Source organism: Pyrenophora tritici-repentis, chromosome 4 (assembly GCF_003171515.1).
Source record: "Pyrenophora tritici-repentis strain M4 chromosome 4, whole genome shotgun sequence".
NCBI classification, from domain to species: Eukaryota; Fungi; Ascomycota; class Dothideomycetes; order Pleosporales; family Pleosporaceae; genus Pyrenophora; species Pyrenophora tritici-repentis.
The window spans coordinates 479,720-505,004 of NC_089393.1; the positions used below are offsets into that span (position 1 = coordinate 479,720).

Consider the following 25,285-nt stretch of genomic DNA (forward strand, 5'->3'; position numbering starts at 1 on the left):
TATCTTCTGTCGATCGACGACATTAGGGAAAGGGGTGAAGGGGACATGCTGGGGATGGGAATTGGGGATGTAGATTGGGAATACTGCGTGATGAGGGGCTTATGACGGTATGGCAAGGACTGTTCGTTATCTCAAAGGTTCACTGGATATATTACGTAACGTACAGTGGTGAAGCAACACGAAGTCATAATACACCAAAGAAATCGATCACAGAACATACTGACACAAGAAAATTACACCAGACGCCAATCAGCCATCAACATCACCTCAACTCATGCGGAATATTCTCTGCCGGCATCTCCTGCGGCCCACTCGAAGGCGCCTCCCAACGCTCATAAACAACATCCCCAGGTCTAGGTTTATAATCGTGAGTAGTAGCAGGGGGAACAAACTCATCTGGTTGGTTTGCCGTTTTCGGTCCAAGGCGCTGATGTCGACGATGTCTATAGAACAAGAACAATGCCACACTAATCGCGATCACGCCAAGGGGAGCCCCGACACCAGCGCCGATGGCGATGGCGTTGTTGTTGCTGGAAGAAGAGGTATTCTGGTTATCTTGAGATGGGGGAGATGATGAGGTTGATGTGGCAGTAGCTGAAGCGCCGATACTGGAAGACGACGACGATGAGGACGATAGCGGTGCGGCAGGCGTCGTTATAGTAGAAGTTGTTATGGCCGAAGAAGAACTCGTAACACCCACAACCGTCGCAGTAGTCGCCACATCTAAACCCAGTTAGCCATCATACCCCCATCCCACATCCCTCAAAAAAACATACCAGCAAACGCAAAATAATTCGAACTATTCGAGCACATCTGCTCCGCACTAAACCCTTCCGCAAACCGATCCAAGCAATAAAACCGCTCTTCAATATACGGACACTTTGCTATACCCATCCCACCAGCCGGATTATCGCCATGGTCCCAGTTGAGGCAAAACGTCGGACACTCGGCCGAGTTCCACGTCTTGTCGGTGCAGCTGCCGCGCACATAGGTGGATTGGCCCGGTCCGGCGTCGACGTGCGAAGTTACGGCGCAGAGGTTGTTGGAGAGGCAGGCGAAGCCTTGGCCGCAGCAGGTGGAGTTTGCGGCCGTGGAACACGGGGTGTCGCGTTCGACGAGGGTGCCATCGGGGAAGTAGCAGAGGCATGATGTGGTTGAGATGTAAAAGGTGATAAGAAGGATGATGTTGTAGAAGCGCCGCATCTTGGGTGGGATGTGAAGGTATCACAGTATACTTTACTGTCGAGATGGAAACGAAAAGGGCTAGAGAGATTCAAAGTCCAAAGTGTTGACCGGCGATTGTAAGTTTTTCATCTAACTAACTTGGAGTGAATTAGATAGTATACGCAAACGTAAATACGTCCGCTATCGCCTACCCAGACCGATAATCAGCCCCCTTTTCTTCTTCAGCCACCGCGGGAGAAGTGACATGTAACAAGACAGGTTCGACCTTGGCACAGGTCGTGCTTGGTAATGTGTGCCAGCCTGATGGCTTGAGGTAACACTGAACAAGGAGACCAGACCAATGATCATGCTGGCTGCACCAAAAACGGCTGTCTGCTGCTGCATGAGATTGCAAGATTCTCATACGGGGCGTCACGTTGTTCTCGAAACGAGAGGAATATCCCCGTCATCGGGCGTTCTGAGGCTGGAGATATGCAGTGTAGTGTATCTGTTCAGCCCCCGTGGCTTCGAGGTTCATCTCCGGTGGGTGGCAAGGTGTGGGGTTTTGTGATTGCCATAGAGATACTCAATCATAGGATTTGGTAGTCTCTATGATGAGGCGAAACTTGGACTCTTCTACACATAGTGGTCTCTCTAACTCTCCGCCAACATATCAAGCATCTATTCTCGTCTCTATTCGATATCATGATTCCGCATTTCAGGCCCCCAGAAGATTCCCTGTTTGTGTAATCAGGCGTACACTACGAAACATGGATCGTTCCCATGGTGTATCCAATATCATCCTCGATACAATTTCCGACATCGTAACTGGGCCGCTCAGGCCTACCGACAAGGCTGGAAGGAGTAGGCGCCTGAGAGGAAAAGATAGCCACGTGCCACATATCTCGCATCGTTCCCACCCAGAGCTTTTATTGGATCTTATCTGAACGGGGTAATGGCTTGGCGGCATGCGTGGGGCCAAAAGTGGCGTATCAGAGGGCTGTGCCACCAACATGCATGGCATGAACCGAGGCCGTGATCCGAGTCACCAACCGCAATCTCAGCCTTCTGGTAATCTACATGAAGTTTCGGTTGCCGCGGAGCGTGATGACTGCGCTTGGACCCGGGATCCTAGATTACACCTTTGAATGTCACACGAGTGAAGTAATCGGAGCCCTGAACCTGCTAGTTGTCCCCGGGAGCATTTCCCCTCTTTTTTCATGACAACAATTGCCACTCAAATTCGACAATTTTTCGATAACGTCGCAATGGTATATAGGCGTTGGAGAAGGCAGATACTGCTCGCTGTTACTGCTGTTTTCGTCGTTACTGTCGTTACATTATCTGCGCGCCTTGCGCCGCCAAAATCTTCACCTGTCGACTCAAAAGATGGTGCAAGTCACGAATCATCATTAGATTCTCCCTCCTCCCCTAAGCCGAGCACAAGCAAGAACCAGGCGTGTCCTATTTCCCCACCACAGCCGGCAATATCACCCGATAGTCAGGGCCGATTTGACTGGAGAACAATCCAAGCGAAACACCCAGTCGAATCGTATACAAGCCTGCCCACAGAACGGCCCTCATCATTGCCTGCCGTACAGCATGTATTCAGGAAAGAGCCGGCAAAAGCACGCGAACAGCGCGCTGCAAGACAGGAAGCCGTAAAGGAAGTCTTCAAACGATGTTGGGGTTCCTATCGAGACCTCGCATGGATGAAAGATGAATTGGCGCCCATCTCAGGAAGCTCCAAGAACACCTTTGGAGGATGGGGTGCGACGCTGGTCGACAGTCTCGATACGCTCTGGATCATGGATATGAAAGACGAGTTTTCAGATGCAGTAGATGCTGCCGTTGGTATAGATTTCGGGCCCCGAGGCTCCGATGACGTCAACATGTTTGAAACAATCATACGATATCTTGGAGGGTTTATCGCTGCGTACGACGTATCAGACTGCAAAGATGCCCGTCTGCTACAAAAAGCCATCGAAGTCGGCGATATGGCATATGCATCGTTTGACACACCGAACAGGATGCCCGTGACGAGATGGAATCCCCAGAAAGCGGTAAGCGGACAGCAACAATTGCCGGCAGAGTCCGGTATCATTGCAGAGATGGCATCTGCTAGTGTCGAATTTACGCGGTTGTCCCAGTTGACTGGAGACATGCGGTACTTTGATGCTATATCTCGGATTAGCAACGTCATGGACGAGCAGCAAAGCCGAACTAGGCTCCCAGGAATGTGGCCGGTTGGAGTCAATGTAAGAGCTCCAGACTTGACGACCGGAGGCCAGTTCAGCCTAGGCGCAATGTCCGATTCAGCCTACGAATACCTCCCGAAAATGTACCAGCTACTGGGTGGAGCAGGCGAAGCGGCGCAACAGTACCGTCGAATGTATGATTATGCCATGACCACAGTCATAGACCATTCTTTATTCCGCCCGATGGTAGAAGACAAAGCCGACATCCTGGTAACAAGCAGCGTAGGAGCTGATGGAAGAAGGGATAGTTCCGGGCAGCATTTGACATGCTTTGCTGGAGGCATGCTCGGCCTCGGTGGTCAAATTACAGAGAACGAAACTCACGTCGCAACCGGTCGCAAGCTCACAGACGGCTGTATATGGACTTACGAACACGCCCCACTCGGCATCATGCCAGAAGTCTTCTCAATGTACGACTGTCCAGATTTGTCAGAATGCGACTACACTCGCGAACCGGGTGCCAGCCCTTTCAGCAACATAAACGATGCACGATATATTCTGCGCCCAGAAGCAATAGAGTCAGTATTCTACATGTACCGCATCACCGGAGACTCGACATACCAAGATAAAGCCTGGGCAATGTTTGAAGCGATAGAAAACAACACAAGCACTCGCTTCGGCAACGCCGCTATCCGCGATATGACGAAGAGTCCCCCAGATTTGGATGATAGCATGGAAAGCTTCTGGATGGCGGAGACGCTCAAGTACTTTTATCTTATATTCAGTGAGCCAGATACGATAAGTCTGGATGAATGGGTGTTCAATACAGAAGCGCACCCGTTTCGTGTCCCGCGTCCATAGAAGGCTACCTTAGATGTTCATAGATAGGGGCAAAAAGAAATTGGAAATCCTCAAGTAAACAGCTGCGCTTTCGTGTGGCAAGTGTTGCTGGTAACGGGGAAAGACGGCTAGTCATTGACACGCTAGCGTATAACAGAACAAAGAGAGGGAGAGACAGAGAATGCTCGCTCAAAGTAACAAATCCACAAACCCAAACACCAAAGAAGTCGATACGCCGCAAAAACATCAATCCGCAATGCTGAGCCGGTAAAAAGGAGAGACAGTCGTACTCGCGTTCGTCCGTCCGTTGGTTGTCGAGGCAAGGCGGTGAGTGCGCGGGATATCTCCGCACACCAAACTCCGACGATCCGGCATATGCACCCAAACGCCTATTCGCTGGAACAAAACACCAGAGCAGCTCGCTGCATGCACGCACACAAGTCAGCCTTCTGCATGTTCCCAACGCACAGCAACTGCATGGCAACTTTCCTTCCCCTAAGGGACCAGCCACGACGACGGCGGCGTCGTGTGTCCCCGCTTCCGCACAACACACACCACGCGTGCATGTCTCTCCACCGCTTCTTGCCCTGCATCTCGCTCGCATCCCGTCGCCGCGGTCGGAAAAAGGAAAACAAGTGAAGCATACCGGTGCTTTTGAACCGCAGGCTAGAAAAATCTATAGCTCATCGAGTTCGAACTCGAGGGCTACGTCTTCGGAACAGTCGGTGCAATAGTAGTTTGAGAAACCGCCGCATTCAATCTTCATCTTGGAACACATGTCGATGGACCAAGCGTCGTAGGAGTAGCCGGAAAGAAGACGCGATGAGCATACTTCAATGCTGTTGGCCCTGCAGGTGAGGAAAATAGCCATGTCAGCCGCTGTGTGGGTTTCGGATGGGACGGTTGGATGCGGTGGTGGTCGCAGAGGGGCTTACCAGATGTAGTAGTCGTGGTTGCAGTAGTACCATGAGTAGGTGTATGAGCACATGTTTGGAAGAAAGCGGGTTGACAGGTCCTGGTGTAGTGGTAGGTTGGGCGGATGTTTGGTTCACGTATGTAAGGTGATATATTCAGGGTCTTCTGGATAGTAGAATAAACGTAGAAAGACGATCTATATATGTGTTAGCTGACCGCCTGTTATCCCCTGTAGATCCTCAAAGTCTGTTTGCTGTAGTCCCTCGTAAAAGGTAACCACCGCCGCGGAACTGTGATGGGGTTCTAGACCAAGGGCGCGCGTGGTTCTCGCCATGGTAGTGTCCAACAAAGCTACATGTTGGGTGGGCTGCGAAAAGAACACACGAGGAACCATCGCTTAGTCGTACATACCTTTGTTCTTTTGTTTCGGGCGCCGAGAAGGAAACACAGGATTCGTGGTAGTAGGAACCGAGGGAGGGCAGTCTCAACTTTATATGTGTATATATATAGTGTCCCTCTCAACTTAAGATTATATAGTAGTCAGTAGTCCTTTGTGACTCTGAAGCACTAATCTAATCGAGATAACCGAGAGCAAAACTTCCGATAACTTCCTTGCTAGAACAAGTTCCAGAGGCTACCGAGAGAGATAAGCCCATGCTTTATGTCTCGTCTCTTTGTCCGACTGACTGGACTTTCTCCGGTGGGAAGGCGAGCTTGGACCGCTCTCGAGCTAACTAGCATATGCGCCGAGATGCATCCTGGCAAACCCCGGATTAGCTGATAAGCGCGATAAAAACATGAGGCAGTCCGGCCGGACCAACCACATGTTGCGAAAGCGTGTGCTACGGCTGCTGCACTGGCCTGGACTATGTATAGAGTGTCGGAGGATGTGATGCTTGGGTTCCATTGCGTAAGCCGGTTGGTCGGCTATACGTGGAGGACAAGAAGGGCGGTGGGAACGATACTCCCATGACTGTGCCTGGGGGAGGTTGGGGCTGACTTTAGATGGGGTAGCACCCAAGTTAGGTCGACGGTGTGATAAGTCCCAATTACCGACAGATGGTAAATAGAAATCGCCGCGGACCCATGGTGCGGAAAAACAAACGTCCTTGAGTTTGTTCCTTTCTTTCTTTCCTTCTAATTCCACCCTCCTTTGCATGCAGAGGCAGAAAGAAAGGGAAAGCCAAAAATACTCATCTTTTGCAACCAAAACACCCCAAGAATTGCTTCGCCGATGACCGGTTGGACCCTGGATGTCAGTAGCGTGAGAGGAGACGCGCATGCAGGGACCCGCGCTAGCCTCTCTCGGGTGGCCAACCGTTGGTAATTGGTCGGCAGGTACCGGAAGTCATGACTTCGAGTGACCTTTTTTTCGTCGCACTTTCGGTCTAGATGATGACTCCTAAACGAGCCCGTTCCTTCGGTGCCCATCGATCGGAAAGCTGGAGACATCTGTGGTTGATAAGGTGTTGTCAAATCGAGGGCGACGATTGCGCCGGCTTGGCCGTAGCTGGAAGGTTGGTGGGAAGTCTATCCGAAGTAGAAGACGCAATAGCCGAACTTTGTCTGTTGGCTGCGAACACGTAGCTTTCTCCATACTCGAAAGCGATGATTGAATCTTTTTCCAGCTGGGTCGTGTGCCACGACATGGTAGTGAGTTGCCCCGAGCCGTTGTCCAACTTCGGAAATGTGCAGGTCCCGTCCTCTGCGTCAGCATGTGACATCCGTTCAATGGGTCTCGATGATCCTCGCTCTCACTTGACACGGCGGTTCGTCGCTTCGCATTAAAGACCGCGCTCCGATGGCCGTCGGGCTTGAGCGACCGTATTGCCGAACGGTTTCAATGGTATTTGGGGTTATTGCCTTTTTGGGCATGTTGGTGATGGTGGTGTCGTAGTTCGGGCCCCCGTTCTCCGACAATTTACGGATGTCGGCATATACTTTGGTATCGAATCGTTTCTTCGTTGCAAAACAGGTGGTAGCACATGGAGTTATTGTACAACTTTAAGAGAGTAAGCATCTCGGCCACCTGCCTACGAACGTTTAAGCTTTCCCCTTGGAAGTGTGTAGTAATGTTCAGCTTGCGACGTTGCACATGCCCATCCGCCTCATCTAGCCTAGGTATAATAGATACAGTTCTACAGGACATGTAAACTACAACATGATTCATCCATACATTTGCTAATACATTCCCATGGTTACTTCCTGACCTAGGCGAGCTTATGGTGTATACCAAATTTGCAGAATCATACACCCAATCCATCATCAGCAGAACGCTAAGAGTAGAGAATCTGTACGAACATGGATATTTCTACTGGATGATGAAAAACAGTAGAACAAAGCCGCGCTCGCCTTCTTCGCTCTCTGGTAACCCCCTAATCGCTAGCCTTTGTCTCGCTTAATTCTGCCTTGGACTCGCCTGATTCCGCCTGCTTCTTCTTCGATTTTGCTTTCTTCTTCTTCGGCAGTGGGTTGACGAATTTGTCTTCGTAAGTCTCCTTAGTCACCAAGCCCTTCTCTTGAAGTTCTGCAACATATTCAGGGTCATATTTTGCGTATTGGTGTACTCTCCACGGGGCAGGCTCTGCAGGTCGCAACCACGTTAGTCGACCCTCAACGACCGTATCGTGTATCTCGAGAGAAGCCTTTTCGGCACCTTCCTTAGTCTCAAAGTCCATCATGCATAGCAGGCGGGGCATTTGCTGCATATCACCGTAGAAGGGGGCATGACCACTAATGGCTTCAATCCCGTGCTTGGACAACAATCTTCCGATGACCTCGAAATTCTTCTCTCTAGCCTCACCGACACGCAGTTTGGGAAACCAACCAGGTGTCTTAACCGAAAGCATCATTCGGCGGCCTTCCTCCAAAGGACGTAGGGCATCGCGTGTTGTACTGCCTTGGGGAATGAAGAATCGGGGTTTGGAAGTAGGACATATTTCTCTGGTCTCCGAGGGCAATCGAGACCACACGAAGTCGGGCTTTATATGTTGGACTCCTCCCATATACTTATGTAACGATGTGAGGTTGCCCCATTGTTCGACTAGTCTTTTGGCTTCTTCTTCACTTCCCAGTTCCGCAAATACGAAACTGTTGTTACAGAAGTTGAAGCGGTCTATCACCATTTGCAATTTCTTGCTGCATGTTCGTTAGCGATTGACCCCAGAGGCTTGAAAACGGCCTGGACACGACTCGTAGTGAAAGACTCACACCGTAAATCCGTCACCTTTCAGCAGTTCAACGAGTTCAAATTTTGCCAATCTGCGTTCCACCCTGAACAAGGCGACTGTCTGTGCAGGATTCACAGGCGTCTCAGGTGTCAAAGGTTCCAGAATTGTCTGCTCTCGTGTATCTGTCAGGGCAATTTCCGGTCCTCTCGAAGTCGTTGCAACGATATCTTCGCGTGACGATGTACTGGACATGAAGGTGCGACTTGGAAATGGTATTCTGATTGATGCAATCGATGGAGTAACTCGTACACAAGGTGCAGTCCTGGGGAAGAGACAGCGGCCTCGTAAAAGCGCCCTAGGTAAAGCCATTATGAACAAAGGCAATACTCAATGCGATAGAGCGAGTTCTAAGATCGATCCCGGGTTTGCCGCTGGTTTGCGACTGCTGGCAATGGGTTGTGGTGTGCGAATAACGCCCAGCGATATTTCTCTACATCTTTGTTGCCAAGACGCTAGTTAACCCAAAGAAACCTAAAACCATCTCGCCTCCAGCTTTCAATCTCAACTTGCAATCCATCTTGCTAGCGTCGAATACCCAAACCGCGGCTCGATACTCAGTTTACAGATGGCATCCTTCCGAGCTTGCGTTGTTTGTGTTGCATCTCGGGTACCGCCCCGCGCCGTGGTACCTGCTAGAGCTGCACCTTTTACAACAAGAGTTGCTTGGCAGCCTCTTTTGCTGGTTTCCACTCGTCTATTACATTCATCCGCTTTGTTGCCAATAGATGAAACTGTCCAACCCGATGGAACAGCCTCAATGAGACTGCCGCCTATACCCGATCTTCCTATTGGGTGGCGACACGATGTTTTTGGCTTCTATGCCTCTCAAGTACCGAATATTACTCGCATATCACTTCCCAGTGCTGCAGGGGAGAAAGAATTGAGAGAACTGTTAGAAAATGAGAAAATTGATCCGTAAGTTTCGGGGTTCATCTGAGCTGATGCATTACGCTCACGCTGATGTCGATGAAAAGCGACCATATGTGGATACATTTTCGTCACAACAATCCGAAACGTCATTACGGATACTGTCTCGTGGAAATCAAGGACCCGACCCAAAGACAACGTTTTCTGAACCTTCTACCGACATGGAGAATCTTAGGAAAGGAACTCACTATTCAGACAGAATGGCTAAAAGACCTTGCTGCCAAGAACTTTGTGGCCAGTTTATTAAAAGGGTGGTATGCAAGCCCGTCGAGCGACATCACAATGTGTAGATACCGTGGACACCAAGACCGGCTTCCGGGACACATCAGTGATGCCAGACGGGAAGGAAAAATCGTCAGGGCTGGGAACCTACCCCCGGGTGGGTCATCTCCTCCGCTCCAAAAGCGCGTCCTACAGAGGATATACGAATTACTTCACGGTATCGACGTCGAAGGGCTCATGTTTCATCAGAGGAGGGAACTATCTCTCCCTAGTGGGACATACAGTGGAGAACATGTTTACATGATGCTTTCAAGGGTGGAGGACGCAAAGGCTGTGCGTCGTATCTTGCATCACAACCAGATCCTTGATTATATGCCCATGACGATGATATTGCAACCACGTCACATATATCCAAGTTTGCATCTTTAGTTTGGTCAAGAGATTATGGTAAGGAGAAACAATTCTAACGCTAGTCTGGGATAATCACACAACGACGTGTTGGCCGTCTAGTATCCACATTAAGTATCCTACGTTCTTGCTCGAAATTGCAAAACCGGCCCATCCTTCTTACTCGCAAACACATCCTGGATTTGATACTCAGTCGCCCTTGTCCTGCCGACTTCCAGATCTTTGCTTCCAGCACCCAGGGTTGTACCTGGTGCCAACCTCAGATCGTACAGGTACAGAACTCGTGCAATGGTCACCGTCAGCTCTACGTAAGCCAGACCCTTGCCAATGCAGCCTCTAGGACCAATGCTGAAGGGGTTGTATGCCGATTGCGCCGCAGCCAGGCTATGATGGAGTGGATTCGCGGAGGGGTCCGACAGCCATCGCTCGGGAATGTAGTCGAATGGTTGAGGGAAGTAATTGGGGTTGTGATGAATGGCGTAGATGGGGACGCCGACATCGATACCAGCGGGGATATGGTGGCCATCAACATCCAGGCCGCCAGCAAGGACTTCGCGTGGAAGAGCGCCGGCTACCGGGGGCGTCATTCGCATCGTCTCGTCGATGCATGCACGTAGGAATGAGCAAGCGCCAAGTTTGGGTCCGGTTACAATCTCCTCGACGTCGGCGAAAGCCTCGCGGATCTCCTTGCACACCTTTTGCAACGCTGACGGGTTGTTGGCGAGGTAGAAAAAGGTGCCAGCCATAGCCGTTGATGTCGTATCCGAGCCAGCAATAATCAGGAGATTCGACTCTCCCCACAGTTCATCCATGCTGAAGCCTTTGCCAGTCTCCGGATCCTTTGCATTGAGAAGGTAGTAGAAGAAGTCCTTGCGGTCAACATCCACACCAAGCTTCGTGCGCTCCATAGCTTGGCCCTTGCTATACTGCATATACTGCGCGCGCTGCCCCGCAATCTTGCGAAAAAACAACTTGTCCAAATGCCAATTATGAATCGTAAGATGCGTACCGCAGATGAGATGGCGATGTGCGGCATTTCCGACCAACTGCGTCGCAAACCGGTTTATGGGACTCTCCAACATGCCAAAAGCCTTGCCAAACACCAAGTCGCCCATGATGTCGAAGACGAGCCACTCGCACCAATGCGCCGTGTTCCACGCATCGTTCCAACCCCCATCCTTCTCGTCTGTCAAACTCTTCTCTCCGCTCCAGTTGTTGCTCTTGCGACCTAGTAGTTCACAGCCCACGCGCACGTTGGCCAGGATATACTTTTCCAAACTCTTGATTGCGGAATCGCTGAATGCATGGCTCATTACTCGTCTCTTGCGCGCATGTTGCATCTTGTCAATCGCACTATGTACGCTGACGGCCTTTGGCGTACTGGGAAACGCCTCGTAAAACGACGCCTTCTTGACATTCGAGCGGAACCCATAGATTGTCTTTAGCCCCGTGGCGGTGTTGATAGAAAGTAGATTCGGCCCCAGACGAACATAGGTTCCATACTGCTCGTGCGCGCGGTGGAAGGCTAGATGTCGTGATCCCTTGTAGGCGTAGTATGCGAGGTAGATGTCCGTAATTTTTGCGAGGAATGGGCCGGGGTATTTGGCGAGGGGGTGGAGGGTTAATCTGTAGATGATTACACCGAGGATCTGGAATTTGTTAGTCAAAAGGAATATATGTGATGTGGCAGAGATGGGGGGATAAACGTACGTAGCAGACCAAGCCTCCAAAGAGGGAGGCGAGGAGTAGTAGAATCGCCATATCGAGCGATAGACGGATGTATGCAAGTTGAGGCGTGCGTTATATCGCAATGATCGAATGCAGAATGTGTTATTGAGAAATGTAGCAGTTCATTATCACTCCAAGTTTCAAGCTTGCTCTTCGCTCAAATTAGGGAATTGTAGCTATGATGGGGTTTTTTCGTTGAAGCAACAATGAATGAATGAATGAACACAATGGAGAAATCTCCTCTCCTAAGTACCTCCTCACCATCCCACCGCCATCCGCTCCCTCCCCCAATACCCATCTAGCACATGACGAAGTCTTATTAATCGCGGCTACGCAAGTCCCACCTGCACGTCAATCGCGATCGCGGTGGTTTGCGCCGGGCACTCTTTGTGCGACCGGTGTAGTCCGGCTAGCGTCGGCAGGTGCAGGCAAACCATGCACGTGCGACGGCTATCGGGGCGAGCGGGCAGCGCTGCAACGCTAAAGCGGATACTGAAGTGGAATGGAGGGAAATCGGGGGTGTGGGCTTTGTTTTTCTTGTGTTGCGGCTGGATGAGGACGGATGTTAGCACACCGGAAGGTTTAGGTAGTGAATGTGGTGGGAGGGTTTTGGTGGGGTAGGAGGATGGCGTGTGATGGTGCATGGAGGTTTGGGAGATGTTTGCGGATAGATGTTTTGCTTAATCAATTGTCATTTTATCGTGGAAGTATCATGAAGCTCTACATCGCTTCCTTCATTTCCTACAAACTACACACGTCACTACACGTCCTAAGCACCCCCTTCCCTCTTCGCATACTCCTCCTCCATCCTCTTCTCATACTGCCTTCCCTTTTCCTTCGCATCCTCTTCCTCAGTCACATCCTGTATCCTCCTCGCATCCGCTTGTCTCGGATCTTCCAACTGCCGCCCTGCAGCATCTGTCTGGTAGCGTTCCACGCGCGGGGCCTCACCGTGCGCTTGGTGGGTGCGTTGGACGCGGGTACCGGAGGGGTCTGAGTATGTTTGCTCCGATTGTGAGGTTGTGCGGCCATTGATGGTGGTGCTGCTGCTGGATGTGGAGAAGGATTGGAAGGTTGATGAGGATGGCATTGTGGGCGGTGTGCTTGGTTGGAACTGATGGTGGTGTTTAGATGTGTGTAGATGATGATTTAATGACTTAGGGTTGCTTTAGGATATGTAGTGTGAGCTAGGAGGTTATACGCCGATTTTATGTTTGTGGATGCGTAGGTGTGTGATTGTGATGTGCGGCTGTGATCTCATACTGTGACGTCATGGGTCCGTTGTTGGTCTGACGAACGCATCACAAACTTAAAGAATGGCATGCGTGCTGTACTTGGGATGTCTGTCATATTGATGGTATTGAATGGTGTGTCGTCGAGATGAATAATTCCGAGAATTCCTGAACCCACAATGGGCATACGAGACTTAGCCTACCAACTCAACTGATGGCGTCTAAAAGATGCCCCAACCCTGCCAATGCTCCGGTTACTAAGGTTGCACCAGCATCTTTTCTACTTTATGGTTAGTAATTCATACCATAGTACAACACTGTCTGCGTAAGGATTCTTCGTACATCTTGCGTCCCTTGGGTTTGTTGGTAGTAGCAGTGTCATCCGCATCGCTACCATGACCTTTTGGGTCCGCTTCAGAATCAGACAGATCTTTTGATGATTTTGAGGCAGAAGACGGAGTCTGTTGGTTCAGGACTGGTTGTTTTGTTGGATCTTGAAGGGTGTTGGATTTGTCGTCGTTGTGTGATGGCACAAACATGGTTGTGTTCTTTATGGCTGTGTGCAGTTGAATAACTTAGAAGACAGTGGATTTCTGTGGTTCTTGAAGATACGATAGTTGAATGGATATATATGAGTACGAAAAATGGTTTAATCCTCATACCAACTTAAAGAAACGCTTGCTCTTGATCCAAACGACAACGGCAACTTGGCAGGTATCTCGGATAAGCCGTCTCTTACGCCGGGTCTAAGAGCTGGAGAGTCCTATTGGCACGTAAAGCAAGATTGGAATCATCGCACTCGCGAGGCGTCCTACTCAGCCTTGTGCCAGCGAATCAGGCATCCAGTCATACAGAGGTATCAGGTCTTGATCAAGTATGATCAGCATCTGTAACAGGCGAATTCTGCTGGAAGACGGATCGCAGGAATGCGCAGATCGTGAAGATCGATCGTGCGTGGTTGGGCGTATGTGAAGGTTTAACGTCATTTGGGACGGAAGCTAATCAACGGTGAAATTACATCTCGTATCTGCATTAAGTAGGTAGGCTATATCAGAAACGTGGAGTAGCAATGCCACGATGGAAATAGAAACCCTAAGAGCATCGAGAAGGGTTTGCGGGGTTTCAGCGATGGTTCTGTTCTGCGTCGGCTAGGCGCTCCCACCCCTGCCGCCTCCGCCACGCTACGCCCCTGACATGGCTGGCGAGGCGCGGCTTTCCGTCATTCACCCTCACCAGCTCAGCGAGCTCACCATGCTGCTTTTCGGGATAGCGCTGCTACTTCCGCTTGTATTGTCGAAGCGCTTTGCTGATATTCCCAAAGCACTTGATTGTAGCGACCCTAAAAGTGCTGCAAAGGTCAAAGCGTGCGCGCAACCTATCGCAGATGTTACAGCAGTAGTACCCGGATCGTCCTACATTGCGAAGATCGAATGCAAAGACTGCCCATATGTGAATCGCGAGGAAAATGCTGTGGATGACAAGGTCGTGGGCGGTAAGGTTGTGAATGGTGATCAGATACTCGTATGTCAACCCTCGGCCTCAATCTTCAAATGAGACATGCAACAGGAAGGCTGATTGACACCCATCTTAGCTTCTGAACATTACTCTCGCACACGATAATCGCACCATTCTCCTCAATAATGAACCGCTCTATCCTCTGCCGACTATACCCACCCCTCCTCGATTCCGTGTCGTCCAATACCCGCTCAACCTCTCCAACGCAGACCTCAGTGGACGTCTACTAGATCCCGAATCTCCTGAGTGGCGAGGACTACGTCTATCGCACTCTCCCATAGAATTTGATTATCTGTACACGACGAATACAGCCCCACGCGAAAGAGAGGAAAAGGATGAAGGTATAGAATACTGGCGTGTTGCTGTGGATGTGATTGGAAAGTCGGCGGGATATCCTGGAGATTCGGCTTGGAAATTTGACGATCGAGAGCAAAAGATGCTGTGGATTCTGGTCAAAGGATTGCCGGTGAAGACGGAGAAGAGCAGCAGCGGACGAGATAACAAAGCTGCAGACCCATTCGGCCACGTCGGGACCGACAAGACATACGAATACCAGATTATCCATATGCGTCTAGTCGATCGAGTCTACAACTTCCTAGCCAAGACACCCTTGACTCTCTGGGGCAGGATAGGCCACTTCCTCGGAAACGACGTCTGGGAAGTAGATGGGGGTCGTTTCCTCTACATAGAGGAAGAGTGGGGCAACTACGGGAAGAAAGGGACACTGCGCGATATGTTTGGCGAATTCGTATACTGGCACTCTTGGTACTTGATCTGGATCATTCTCAGCAGCATACTGGGCGGTCTTGTCACGTCGTTTGGCATGTATAAATTTGCCAAGTGGATTCTTGCGCAACGAGAGCTGATGAAATGGGATGGCATGGAGAATGTATGGGAAAACATGAGGAGGGAAAGAATCGCAGAAGAGGAGGGCGTGCTGCTAAATGGAGAATGGGCGTACAGAGACGACCCCGACGAGGGCGGAAGCTCATCACAACCACCAGCGTATGCGGAAGCGATGAAACCACTGCCGAGTAAACCGCTGCCCGAAAAGCCGTTACCTGAGGTTCCGCTCATTGACGCTTGAGGAGGATGGTCTCGCAACTATCACATCATTCGATACTTTCTCAACATATACCCGGCTGATTATCAGATCATATTTCGACATCAATCTAGTACCTGCTTAACACTGCTGCTGTTTACACCATCAAATCGCCAGAGAAATGGGTCATTCTACGGGCATCCTAACTGCATCGACTCATGTCACTGTTCAAGCAATGCAACCAGCTGGACGATGTTTTTAGAATTCACTGGCCATCAACAATTGTACATAGAGGATCAGACACACGAAGCCGTTATTACGCCTTACATCAACTGCCATACTCGGCTCTTATCACCGGCAAACTCCGGTACCTCTACGCCCCGCCAAGCTTCCGCTTACCAATGTCTACAATGCTTTTGATAGAGGTTCCGATGATCGAGCGTCCAAACATTAGATCAGTGTTGGCATGATGAATTTGAGCGCTTCAAGCGCCCACTTGGCGCTAGTTATGACGCGTGTAGTTATCGGCGGAACAGGACGACTCACGGCGAAAAAAATGCGGGGACCGAAAAGCGGAGCATGGGTAGCAGATTGTTGAAAAACATAAAGACGCAGCAATTTCCGTCTAGAGTTGGGGGTTCTGAAGAAGCCAATCATCCCATCAATATCAAAAACGGAAAGTATAGCGCAACCATGGTCAAAATCGCAGTAGCAGGCGGCACCGGAAGTATGCTTCCCCCCAAGACCTCACATTAACATCTTCACTACGACATTCACGAATCAAACATGGCTCTAGCTTATACAGCACAGATGTCGCAACCAACATGCTCAAAGTGGCCATAGCATCTGGAAACCACGAAATCACTATCTTCACCCGTTCTGCACCCTCCACCCCGCACCCATCTTCAAACGTCTCCTACAAACAAGTCGACTACACAGATCGCGCGGCCCTAACCACCGCCCTCAACGGAATCCACACCCTTCTCTCCTTTTTCGTGGTGCACCTCGACGTAGACAACACCGCGCAGAAAAACCTCCTCCACGCCGCCCTCGCTGCAGGCGTAACCCGTTTCGCGCCTTCAGAATGGGGCATCGCGAGCTACAACGGCGTCCCCAGCTACGACAACAAAGACGCCTTTCGAGCCTACATCGAAGACCTCGACAAGCAAAACGCACTCGGCTCCCTCCAAATCTGCCTCTTCCAACCCTCCATCTTCATGGATTACTTCGCGCACCCGTATCCCCTAGAGAAAGATCTCATCACTTGGCCCTTTTTCCTCGACTTCCAGAACAGAAAAGCTATGATCCTTGATGACGGGGATCAGCCTATCGTCCTAACCGCTATCCAAGATGACGCGCAGATCCTGGCAAAAGCCCTCGACGACACGGAGAGACCTTGGCCCCGTATCGGCGGTATCAGGGGCTGTCGTACCAGCATCAACGAGATGGTGGCGCTGGGTAAGAAGATCCGCGGTGGGGATTGGCACGTCGAGTATGTGAAGAGCGAAGATCTGCAAAAGGGCGTTTTGACGAGCAGTTGGATTCCGCAGCTTAGTCATCCGACTATTCCAGAGGAGGTGAGGGAGAGCTTTTCAAAGGAGTTTTTGATGGTGTTTTTCGAGGCGATTAGGAGGGGGAGCTGGGATGTTAGTGCGGAGTGGAATGAGAGGTTCCCTGAATATGCGTTTTTGGGCGTGGAGGAGTATTTGAGGAGGGCGTGGGAGGGGAGGCCGTAGGACTGCTCGTACGTCTGATCGAAGTTTGAACATGTTTGTCATATTAGCAATATATGGTCGTCATCAATAGCCAGCCATTCATGACGTGACTGGATGTAAGGAAAATGCTTGTTCGGTTTACGTAGCTATTAATCCTCCAAGGTTTAGAACAGCAAGCAGCAGATAAGCAGGAGAATACTGTTGCAATGAGCATCACCAGCTGGTTTTACGATTACAAGATTCATGGAGATCAAACAATAGAAACAAACAGTTTCATATTCCAGCAATGTCTCCCCTAACAAGAGGGACTGTTGCCACAAGATGCAAAAATTGCGAATCTACGTACAAAAGGATCCACAAGAAAAAGATATATACAGCGAATATCCCCAATCCTATCCCCAAACCACTTTCTATCCCCTCCTTCTTTCTTCAAACCAGCCACAACTTCTCTAAACGAAGAAGCTCTTAATGGCCGGCAACAACGTAGTCCAGCCCGCGGTACTCGGGGGCTCCATGTTGTAAATGTAATCACCCCACCAAGGACCCGCCGCCCACCAGATCGCACCCATCCAAACATCCGAGTTCTTCTGCATGTAACTGAGACCGTCCTTCAACGCCGCAATACACTGGGCATTGTTACCCCCCGCAAACTCTCCAATCACACCAACCTTCTTGTTATCCTTGAGCCACTTAGTCGCAGCCGCCAGACGCTCCGAGAAAATAGTGTTGGAAACACAGTTCGCAGATGTACCACTGCCATCGGTGTCGAGGTACTGGTGCATTTGGTAGACGAGCTTGTTCTCGGGATCTTTCAGGTTAACAAGGCTGGCGGCGTTGCCGGAGGAAACCCAGGTCCAAGCACCGGTCCAGGAGTTTCCCTCTGGAGTGATGATTTGCTTAGTGGCGCCGGCAGCGCGGATACCGTCGATGGCGGCTTGGTTGAGGTTGAAGACGAGGTTTTGGTCCATGTCGTGGAATTCGTTGTTCGTGTCGAAGACTACGAGCGCGTTGTCTTTGTATTCGGCGGCGACTTTTGTCCACCAGGTTTTGAAGGCGGCTGTGTCGGTGATGATGTTGCCCATGAAGCGGCCGTAGTTGTGTGGTTGGATCATGGCGTAGCTGCCTTTGCTGGTGATGTGGTTGACTTGTTGTGTCAGGTTGCCTAGGTAGTTTGCATCGAATGGGCTGGTGAGGGAGCCCGGGGTAAGGCGCTCCATTACTAGGTGGTTTTTAGTACATTGTAAGCTACCACTACCATGAGAATGAATAACTTACGGAAGTTCAGGCGGAACATGTTCATGCCCTGGTTCATGAATTGATCGAGCGTGTTCAAATCATACCATATGTAATCCTTGTTGTAAACACCGGGAAACTTTGTCTCGCCAAACTCGGCACCAGACTCGTTGATGCCGAACCACTTCATCTTACGGGACTGGCGTTTCTCAGCCGGAGCCGCAAAGGCAGCGCTGGCCAGAGCGGCTACCGCAAAGAGATTGTTAAGAAGCATTGTGAAAAGAATGTTGAAGAGTGCCGAGAAAAGCTTGAACTGTCTTGCCTTTCAAACAAACCCGGCGACAATCGCCTTTATACCCACACCCTCAGATTGCCATGGTCCACTTCCAGACAGGTAGTCCGGGCCTAGAATTCCGTGTCTTTGCTGGAAATGAGCATCTCGTCATCTGATATCACTATGAAGATGACGAGTGCGAACCCCTGCGGGCCTATGTTTTGCTGCCACGGTACCGCGTAGATTGCCCACCTATATTACAGGAACGGCATCAGGCCAAGAATGGCTAGCGAGGCAAATCATGTGTTTGAACGATTGCGGAGTATCAGGGGTCGCCATAGGTGGGATAAACGGGAGCAAGGTCAATTTAGTGTTGAAACGACGGGCCAGCCGCCTAAGATCTGCAGTCTACGCACCGAGGCTTGCACAATCTTCAATCAGCCAATGATGCCGCTCAACGCAGAGCGTTATACGCCCGTGCCTACCGGCGAACATTCGCTGCAGATGGGCCGCATATTAATTCTCCTGGACTCGGGTTTGGTTCCTCGTCTACCGGCATTTGTCCAATGTAAAGTGGTTCGCCACGCCCCTTGGCGAGATTGGCAAGCCATGGGCCCGGTAACGTACTCCTCATCAAGCCCTGATGCACTTTGGAAAAGCGGCTACTCGGTGAAACTGGTGTGATGGGTGCACAAGATCTTCTTGGAGCGCTACATGAGCCTCCGTATCGCTTTTGTCGATGTGTTGATGCACCAGTTCCAATTTGGGAGCATGCCGCAAAATGGGTTTTGACATCGTACCTCACATAGCACCCTGCAGCCGCCACAAAACAAGCACAGGCACATGCACACTGACAGATCGCCGATTAAGGTTTAATAGCATTCAATTGCCATCCATTTTCTTTACATACATTGGCTGACTCCGGATATGAGCCGTAGAATGCCACCGTTCGGAAATCCCTCCCGTTTCGTATCCCAGCATAACATAGATGCGCTGACATCTCGCGTCCGCTAGCGTCTAACATTGCGCCGAATAGAGCTTTGGAAAATGTCTCTTTGCGAGGCGGCTGGCCGCTGTTGGGCGCTGGTGCTAAAAGCGTTGCGGCTACTTCTGACACCTGCTCGCTGTAGATTCTCCCATTGAGGTTGTGTGCGAGTGGGAGAGCGACGTGGAATACTGGGAGGCATGGATGAAAGAACCGGCTCGATACGGGAGTAGTAAGGTCTATCGCTGTATGGTAAATCAATCCTTGTTCGGGTATACGTCGGTGACTGTCGCGCATAAGAAGGTATGTTTTGCGATGAGCCATAAGTACTGTCGTTCGCATACGGTAAACTTCCATTTTCTAGTCGGGTGATATATCCATGAGAGTTGATACGACGACTTTGAAAATGATCTGATGCTGATATCGGTTCTACCTCTGTCACTCTGCGCCGATGACCTGTTTCAATAGGCTCATTCCTTGAGTTGACCGGCGAATCAAAGAACGAAAGCCCATTGAGGCTCCGGGGTTCATGCCAATCGGGCTGGGGCTCTCCCATCCTGGGCCTTTGTGACCGATAGACGCCGGAACGAGTGGAACTGCCTTGACGTTCAGCGAGTCCGGATTGCGGGTAAAGACGAGCTTGGTTGTGACCGCTTCGGAAATAGGGACTTACTACGCTCTCCATCTGCCGGCCTGGACTTTGTTGTCGCCTAGGAGCTGGGGTGGCCGGACCAAGTGACTGGTTGTATGTTCTGTTTGTATGCCTGTTAGTCTGGTGCTGACCGGCATGTTGCTGATGGATATCCGCAGAAGTAGATGGTTCGTGCGGCAATTGGTGCATGAACGGATGTCCAAGATCCCAACGCCTCTGATATCCTGCTTCTTGCAAATCCTGTTCATCCCAACCATTGCGCATAACTTGCCTGCTTCCACCATCTTGCTGATACTCGACGGCCATGTCCTCGCGAGGGTCTTTCAGACCCAATTCAACCCCATTATCACTCGATAAACCGTCCATTAGTCGGATGTATGAAGGCTCGGTAGGCAGCTGAGAACCACGATTGTTGTTTTGCCTATCCATCTTGATCGGCGATGAAGCTCGAAATGTGAAGTCGGACCGGTTGTCGTGGATTCCTACGCTGCTGAGAAGCTGTGAGCCCCGGCGTTCAGAGCCTCTGGAAGGTTGCTGGATTGGCAGACCTCCCGACATGTACGGGGTCTCGCTACGGCGATTATCGCGTGATTGCTGTTGTTGATTGAACGTATTGTCCTGGGAATGCTCATCTGCATACATGCGAATATCGCTCGTGCTCTCCGAGATGTTCTCCATGACAGGCGCAGCACGGCCGTTAGAGAACTTCTTCCTGAGACTTGGAAACATCTTTCGCACGGAGTTCATTCTGGACAATGGCTTTAGCGGAGGTGGCATTGCTTCTCTACTCGCAGGATGGTCAATCTGCATCTTGTTAGGGAGAGGCGAGTCAAGGCGTTGCCGCTTCAGTGGTCGATGGAAGAAAGTGTGAGAGGACGCTGTTCCTGGCCTGCCTGACATATGTACAGATCTACCGACTGTGTGGCTTGACGCAGTCTTGCGCAGCAACGCGGCGGAATCGTCGTTGCCTTCGCCGGGGTAATCCTCGTCGCTATCCAATGCGTGCGGGTCGATGCCTGTAAACTTGGATATGGGCTCTAGTGCCATGGCAAATCCGAGCTTAGCTAGCCGCTTCTGCATCTGTTCATTTTGACTGTGACAATTTAGTATTGTAATTACTGATAGGGCAGCATGACCTACTCTAGTAGCTTGGGAACAAGCTTTAGATAGTGACGTATCGCTGTCTTGTTCTCAATGAATGTCTCAAGATCGCGTGGGTTGACATGCAAGCAGCGGAAACGCTCCATCTCCTGCTCAAGATCTCGTAGTCGCTGGAGTTCAGCTTTCATGGCTTCGGACTGCTTGTTCTGTGCTCGCAGTCGCTCATTCTCCTGCTGCAGGCTCAAGACCTTTGCGTGTTCGCCCGAGGCGAGATCCTGCATGCTAGCGAGCTTCGTTTCCACTGCTGTGAGGGCATCCTGGAGAGGCTTGCGGGCCGCATGAGTGTTCTGGCAGTATCGGATAAGCGCGATGTACTGGAACTGGACACTGTTAGTGATTGCTTCTTCCTCAGCCGTTGTATGTAGGACGTACCCGTAAAGCCTCCATTTCCTTCCCGCTACCATCGAGTCGAATGGGAGGTGCAGTAAACCAGGAAGGCGGAATGTGAGGGTCATATTCGTCCTTGTGGAAGCCGCGAATGGAGTAGAGATCCCGCTCAGTGCTATCACCCTTTTCTTTGATACAAATGGGACATGGCGCTTTCGGTTGTTGCCCAGCGGGGTGAAATGGCGGACCTATTAAGACTTTGTAAGCAGCTGGCTTTCTCCAGTTAATTCATTGATCACTGACCACCGCCTTCGAGGTGAGAGCTGCAGAACACATGACAACAGCTAGCAAGAAAGATTCGAGTCACAAGACGATTCTTGGGGTTGATACCGTCCGAAAGGCCTTGAACAGTCTCATGATGACCCTCATAGACGTCGGCGAACGAGGCAAAGCACACAGAGCAGGCGTAGATGAAGTTGAGGGGAGCTGCGCCCAACTCTGCAGCTCCTTTCATAGGAGGACTGCTCATATCTGCGACTGCGACAACTTGCGTAGAGACAATCAGCGGTGCAGCAGGTGGGGTGTGGTACTTGTAAGGTGCAGGCGTGGTGGCAGATGTGGAAGTCGCGAACAGCAACGCCAAGACATGGCCTTGGACCCTGATTGTGCTTTCCGTTCGGGCCTCGAGGAAAGAGAAAGGTTGAATGATGAAGTACTCTTCATTGCGGAAGGATGACTGGAAAAGAGGAAATCACACATAATCGTCATGCAGGCACACAAGGGGAATTTCCATATGTACAGAACCTCTATTATCTTTGACTACCTACCACTGACTCGCTGATGCTCAAGCAAACGTTCGGCACGGGTAACTGTATTTGATTAGCGCTGTTTTTGAATAACAAATCAAGTTGATGCTTACTTTGTGCCATATGACTGCTCGCTCTCCAAGTCGTATCGCTTCTGTCCCGCAACACCGGTGTTGTGAAGACCGCTCGGTAGCGGAGGAAGACCACCAGGACCCAGTACATCCTTTACAAGCCCAGTGTTCTTCTCAAATGCAACTGCCAGTCCCCTTGTGCCTTCTTCTTGCGCAGCGACAAGTTGCTTGGTGCCGGCCTCGCCAATCAACTCCTGCTTTGGTGCTGCAGCGCTTCCAACTGAGAGCAGCGCAACCGCGTCAGACTGGGTGACTGTCGAGAGCCTTGGGTATCGTCGTCGCACATCACGCTTCCAGTAAGGATTTTCGGCGATATCGGCGGCAGGGACAGTGACGGGGTCGTCGTAGGAGTTAGGGTCAAGACCTCCTGGGGGTGGGTTGCGAAATTGCGGGTTCATGGGGATACCGGTCGACCGCTTGGGGTCGAGGGCGAAGAGCCTATTAATGGCGGCATAGATACCAGTCGGTTGGACAGTGTATTTCTACATTTAAGCAATTAGCACTGCTAATAGAATGCAGGAAGCGGTACAGAGGGGCGTTCGGCCAAAGGCGTGTCCAAGTGGGCATCGTACCGAAAACACCGTCGTCTTAACGTTCTTGGCCATAGACATGTCGAATTGCGGGCGCCTGGGCGGCTGGAAGAGTGGAGAATGGTCAATGGGCGGGTGTCGTGCTCTGCGCCTTCTCGATACCATCGTGAGGCTCGGTGATGTTCGCGCAGCTCAACGCCCGCCAAGACGGCAACTGCCGTATTTAGTAATCGCCGTCTGTCATTTGTCCGAACGTCACCTCTCCTTCACTTCCTATCGCGTGTGGTTTTGCGCGCGAGATGGCAAGCGTAACCGGGTATAATCGCGACAAGGAGTTGTGTGTTGAAAGTTTTGACCCTAGACAGTCTTTGATGACCTATGTAGTGCGATTTTCCGCGTGTAGTATTCGATAGCCTGCATGCTCATCTTGAGATCAATTCGGGCTGGAAATAGACTCAATAGTAGTAGTGTAGTATTCGACTATAGTGAGTACCTGGGTGAATTTCAACCGTCTTATGGCAAGTAGATTTGTGAATAATAGGGTTTTTTGTTGCGTCCGTCAAAACTTCTCCCCACCTATCACTTTAGAGAACAAGTATGATCGTGATGTCAATCTTGCAAAGATTCCATAATAACAGTGATAGAAGACATCATCGGCAAGCCTGAACATCCTCAGTGCATAGCAACGTCAAGTAAACATAGGCATTGGTAGCCTGAAGTAGGTTCGGGTATTTCAGAAGCATCACAAAGGGTCAATGGAGAATACAGCGTCAAAGAAAAAGGGTATCATTACATTATGCGCCGAAGCGCGGCATCAATGATGCCCACAAAAGAACTCGAAAACTCTCAACGACCGACCGAAAAAATCCGACCCCCCAGCCCCCAAACACCCAAGGCCCATCCAGAAAACAGCCAAACACCCGAGCATCTAACCCCCCCAGCCCTTTCACGCCGTATCAGGGCGTCGTCGTCGTTGTTGTCGTCTTCATCTCCCTCATCTCACCGTCCTCCACCGAACAGCCAAAGGGAAGGCCCCACCGGACGTCGGCAAGCCCACACGGAGGGCTTGCGACGCTGGAACTCTCCCTGCCACTCCCGAGTGGGCAGGGAGTAGTAGAATGCATGCCATTCCTCGGCCGACAAGCCTCTCTCCCAAGCCCTCCACTCCCCGATGAAACGATCAAAGGGGAGCGGAGGTGGTGCCTGAGGCAAGCCGGCCTGACCCTGGCGACCTTGACCTGGCAGCGTCGGTAGAGAGACGGTGCCGGTGTCGGTGTTGTTGTTGTTGTTGGTGGCGGACATCTTGATGATGGTGATGGTGATGGTGAAGAAGAAGAAGAAGAAGTTGTTGTTGCTGCTGCTTCTGCTGCTGTTGCTGCCCGAGGGTAGACTGTAGACTAGGGATGTACAGTAGGAAGAAGAGTTTAAATAGACGGGCGCTGGAGGGCCCCAGCGCCCGTCACGGGACTCGCCAAGCCTAGAGCGGCAGTGAGGTCCAGTCCACTGCCACCCCCGTATGGCACCCAGAAAACAATTGGCGCTTTGCAGAAGTCATATAGCACCCAGCTCGTGCAAACACAAATTTCATTGGTCCTTGCAGCCCCCCAATTGACTCCATGCAGCACTGTGCTGTTGTTTTGAGTAACAACCGCTGGTTGCGATGTTCTGCCGGGGACCTGGCGCTACTGGGCCCCCGAGGCTACTCAGAAGGCAGCGACTGACTGGAATCTGCCGGGACTTGACGAAACACCATCGAGGAATACCTGCCACTGACACCAAGGCTAGTGATGTTCGAAAGCCACCAACGAGGTGACTGTGCACCGGCAGAGGGATACGATCGAAGAAGTGCAAAGAGAGTCCAGGGCATGATGGGTGCTAGACTGAGAGAAGAGGATGGAGGATATACCGAGTCGAGGATAGACAGAGGGATCGGGAAAGATGACAAGCTTAGGACAAGAGGCAAGGAGCAGACGGCTGAGGAGACATAGTGTCTTGATCTAGGCGGCAATTCGTAGACCCAGACACGTTGAATGCTCATATCAAACAGCCT

At 51.0% G+C, this 25,285-nt stretch overlaps 13 protein-coding genes across 13 annotated transcripts; 3 read left to right on the forward strand and 10 right to left on the reverse strand.

The window, feature by feature from the left end:
- Positions 1 to 262: 262 nt before the first annotated feature.
- PtrM4_089510 (SKG6 multi-domain protein) lies at positions 263 to 1,203 on the reverse strand (the record flags this gene model as incomplete). Its single annotated transcript, XM_001934592.1, has 2 exons — positions 263 to 723; positions 777 to 1,203. 2 exons carry the CDS (start codon positions 1,201 to 1,203, stop codon positions 263 to 265), a joined length of 888 nt encoding a protein of 295 aa, XP_001934627.1.
- A 722-nt stretch (positions 1,204 to 1,925) lies between these two features.
- Positions 1,926 to 2,066, reverse strand: PtrM4_089520 (uncharacterized protein; the record flags this gene model as incomplete). The annotated part of the gene is made up of 1 exon (XM_066106884.1): positions 1,926 to 2,066. The coding sequence occupies one exon, from the start codon at positions 2,064 to 2,066 to the stop codon at positions 1,926 to 1,928; it is 141 nt and encodes a 46-aa protein (XP_065962552.1).
- Positions 2,067 to 2,432: 366 nt separating this feature from the next.
- PtrM4_089530 (Glyco-hydro-47 domain containing protein) lies at positions 2,433 to 4,223 on the forward strand (the record flags this gene model as incomplete). Its single annotated transcript, XM_001934591.2, has 1 exon — positions 2,433 to 4,223. One exon carries the CDS (start codon positions 2,433 to 2,435, stop codon positions 4,221 to 4,223), a length of 1,791 nt encoding a protein of 596 aa, XP_001934626.1.
- Positions 4,224 to 4,878: 655 nt separating this feature from the next.
- Positions 4,879 to 5,190, reverse strand: PtrM4_089540 (uncharacterized protein; the record flags this gene model as incomplete). Its single annotated transcript, XM_001934590.1, has 2 exons — positions 4,879 to 5,050; positions 5,138 to 5,190. 2 exons carry the CDS (start codon positions 5,188 to 5,190, stop codon positions 4,879 to 4,881), a joined length of 225 nt encoding a protein of 74 aa, XP_001934625.1.
- A 2,302-nt stretch (positions 5,191 to 7,492) lies between these two features.
- Positions 7,493 to 8,539, reverse strand: PtrM4_089550 (uncharacterized protein; the record flags this gene model as incomplete). The annotated part of the gene is made up of 2 exons (XM_001934589.1): positions 7,493 to 8,255; positions 8,328 to 8,539. The coding sequence occupies 2 exons, from the start codon at positions 8,537 to 8,539 to the stop codon at positions 7,493 to 7,495; spliced, it is 975 nt and encodes a 324-aa protein (XP_001934624.1).
- Positions 8,540 to 10,023: 1,484 nt separating this feature from the next.
- PtrM4_089560 (CypX, Cytochrome P450) lies at positions 10,024 to 11,665 on the reverse strand (the record flags this gene model as incomplete). Its single annotated transcript, XM_066106885.1, has 2 exons — positions 10,024 to 11,553; positions 11,615 to 11,665. 2 exons carry the CDS (start codon positions 11,663 to 11,665, stop codon positions 10,024 to 10,026), a joined length of 1,581 nt encoding a protein of 526 aa, XP_065962553.1.
- A 736-nt stretch (positions 11,666 to 12,401) lies between these two features.
- On the reverse strand, positions 12,402 to 12,722 carry PtrM4_089570 (uncharacterized protein; the record flags this gene model as incomplete). Its single annotated transcript, XM_001934587.2, has 1 exon — positions 12,402 to 12,722. One exon carries the CDS (start codon positions 12,720 to 12,722, stop codon positions 12,402 to 12,404), a length of 321 nt encoding a protein of 106 aa, XP_001934622.1.
- Positions 12,723 to 13,071: 349 nt separating this feature from the next.
- PtrM4_089580 (uncharacterized protein) lies at positions 13,072 to 13,403 on the reverse strand (the record flags this gene model as incomplete). Its single annotated transcript, XM_001934586.1, has 2 exons — positions 13,072 to 13,144; positions 13,207 to 13,403. 2 exons carry the CDS (start codon positions 13,401 to 13,403, stop codon positions 13,072 to 13,074), a joined length of 270 nt encoding a protein of 89 aa, XP_001934621.1.
- A 655-nt stretch (positions 13,404 to 14,058) lies between these two features.
- Positions 14,059 to 15,466, forward strand: PtrM4_089590 (uncharacterized protein; the record flags this gene model as incomplete). Its single annotated transcript, XM_001934585.2, has 2 exons — positions 14,059 to 14,385; positions 14,456 to 15,466. 2 exons carry the CDS (start codon positions 14,059 to 14,061, stop codon positions 15,464 to 15,466), a joined length of 1,338 nt encoding a protein of 445 aa, XP_001934620.1.
- A 779-nt stretch (positions 15,467 to 16,245) lies between these two features.
- Positions 16,246 to 17,157, forward strand: PtrM4_089600 (NmrA family protein; the record flags this gene model as incomplete). The annotated part of the gene is made up of 1 exon (XM_001934584.2): positions 16,246 to 17,157. One exon carries the CDS (start codon positions 16,246 to 16,248, stop codon positions 17,155 to 17,157), a length of 912 nt encoding a protein of 303 aa, XP_001934619.2.
- Positions 17,158 to 17,585: 428 nt separating this feature from the next.
- Positions 17,586 to 18,643, reverse strand: PtrM4_089610 (BglC, Endoglucanase; the record flags this gene model as incomplete). The annotated part of the gene is made up of 2 exons (XM_001934583.1): positions 17,586 to 18,355; positions 18,412 to 18,643. 2 exons carry the CDS (start codon positions 18,641 to 18,643, stop codon positions 17,586 to 17,588), a joined length of 1,002 nt encoding a protein of 333 aa, XP_001934618.1.
- Positions 18,644 to 20,066: 1,423 nt separating this feature from the next.
- Positions 20,067 to 22,297, reverse strand: PtrM4_089620 (BRLZ domain containing protein; the record flags this gene model as incomplete). Its single annotated transcript, XM_066106886.1, has 5 exons — positions 20,067 to 20,267; positions 20,302 to 21,373; positions 21,421 to 21,761; positions 21,814 to 22,016; positions 22,072 to 22,297. The coding sequence occupies 5 exons, from the start codon at positions 22,295 to 22,297 to the stop codon at positions 20,067 to 20,069; spliced, it is 2,043 nt and encodes a 680-aa protein (XP_065962554.1).
- Positions 22,298 to 22,612: 315 nt separating this feature from the next.
- PtrM4_089630 (uncharacterized protein) lies at positions 22,613 to 23,316 on the reverse strand (the record flags this gene model as incomplete). The annotated part of the gene is made up of 3 exons (XM_001934581.2): positions 22,613 to 22,637; positions 22,688 to 23,187; positions 23,278 to 23,316. The coding sequence occupies 3 exons, from the start codon at positions 23,314 to 23,316 to the stop codon at positions 22,613 to 22,615; spliced, it is 564 nt and encodes a 187-aa protein (XP_001934616.1).
- Positions 23,317 to 25,285: the final 1,969 nt, after the last annotated feature.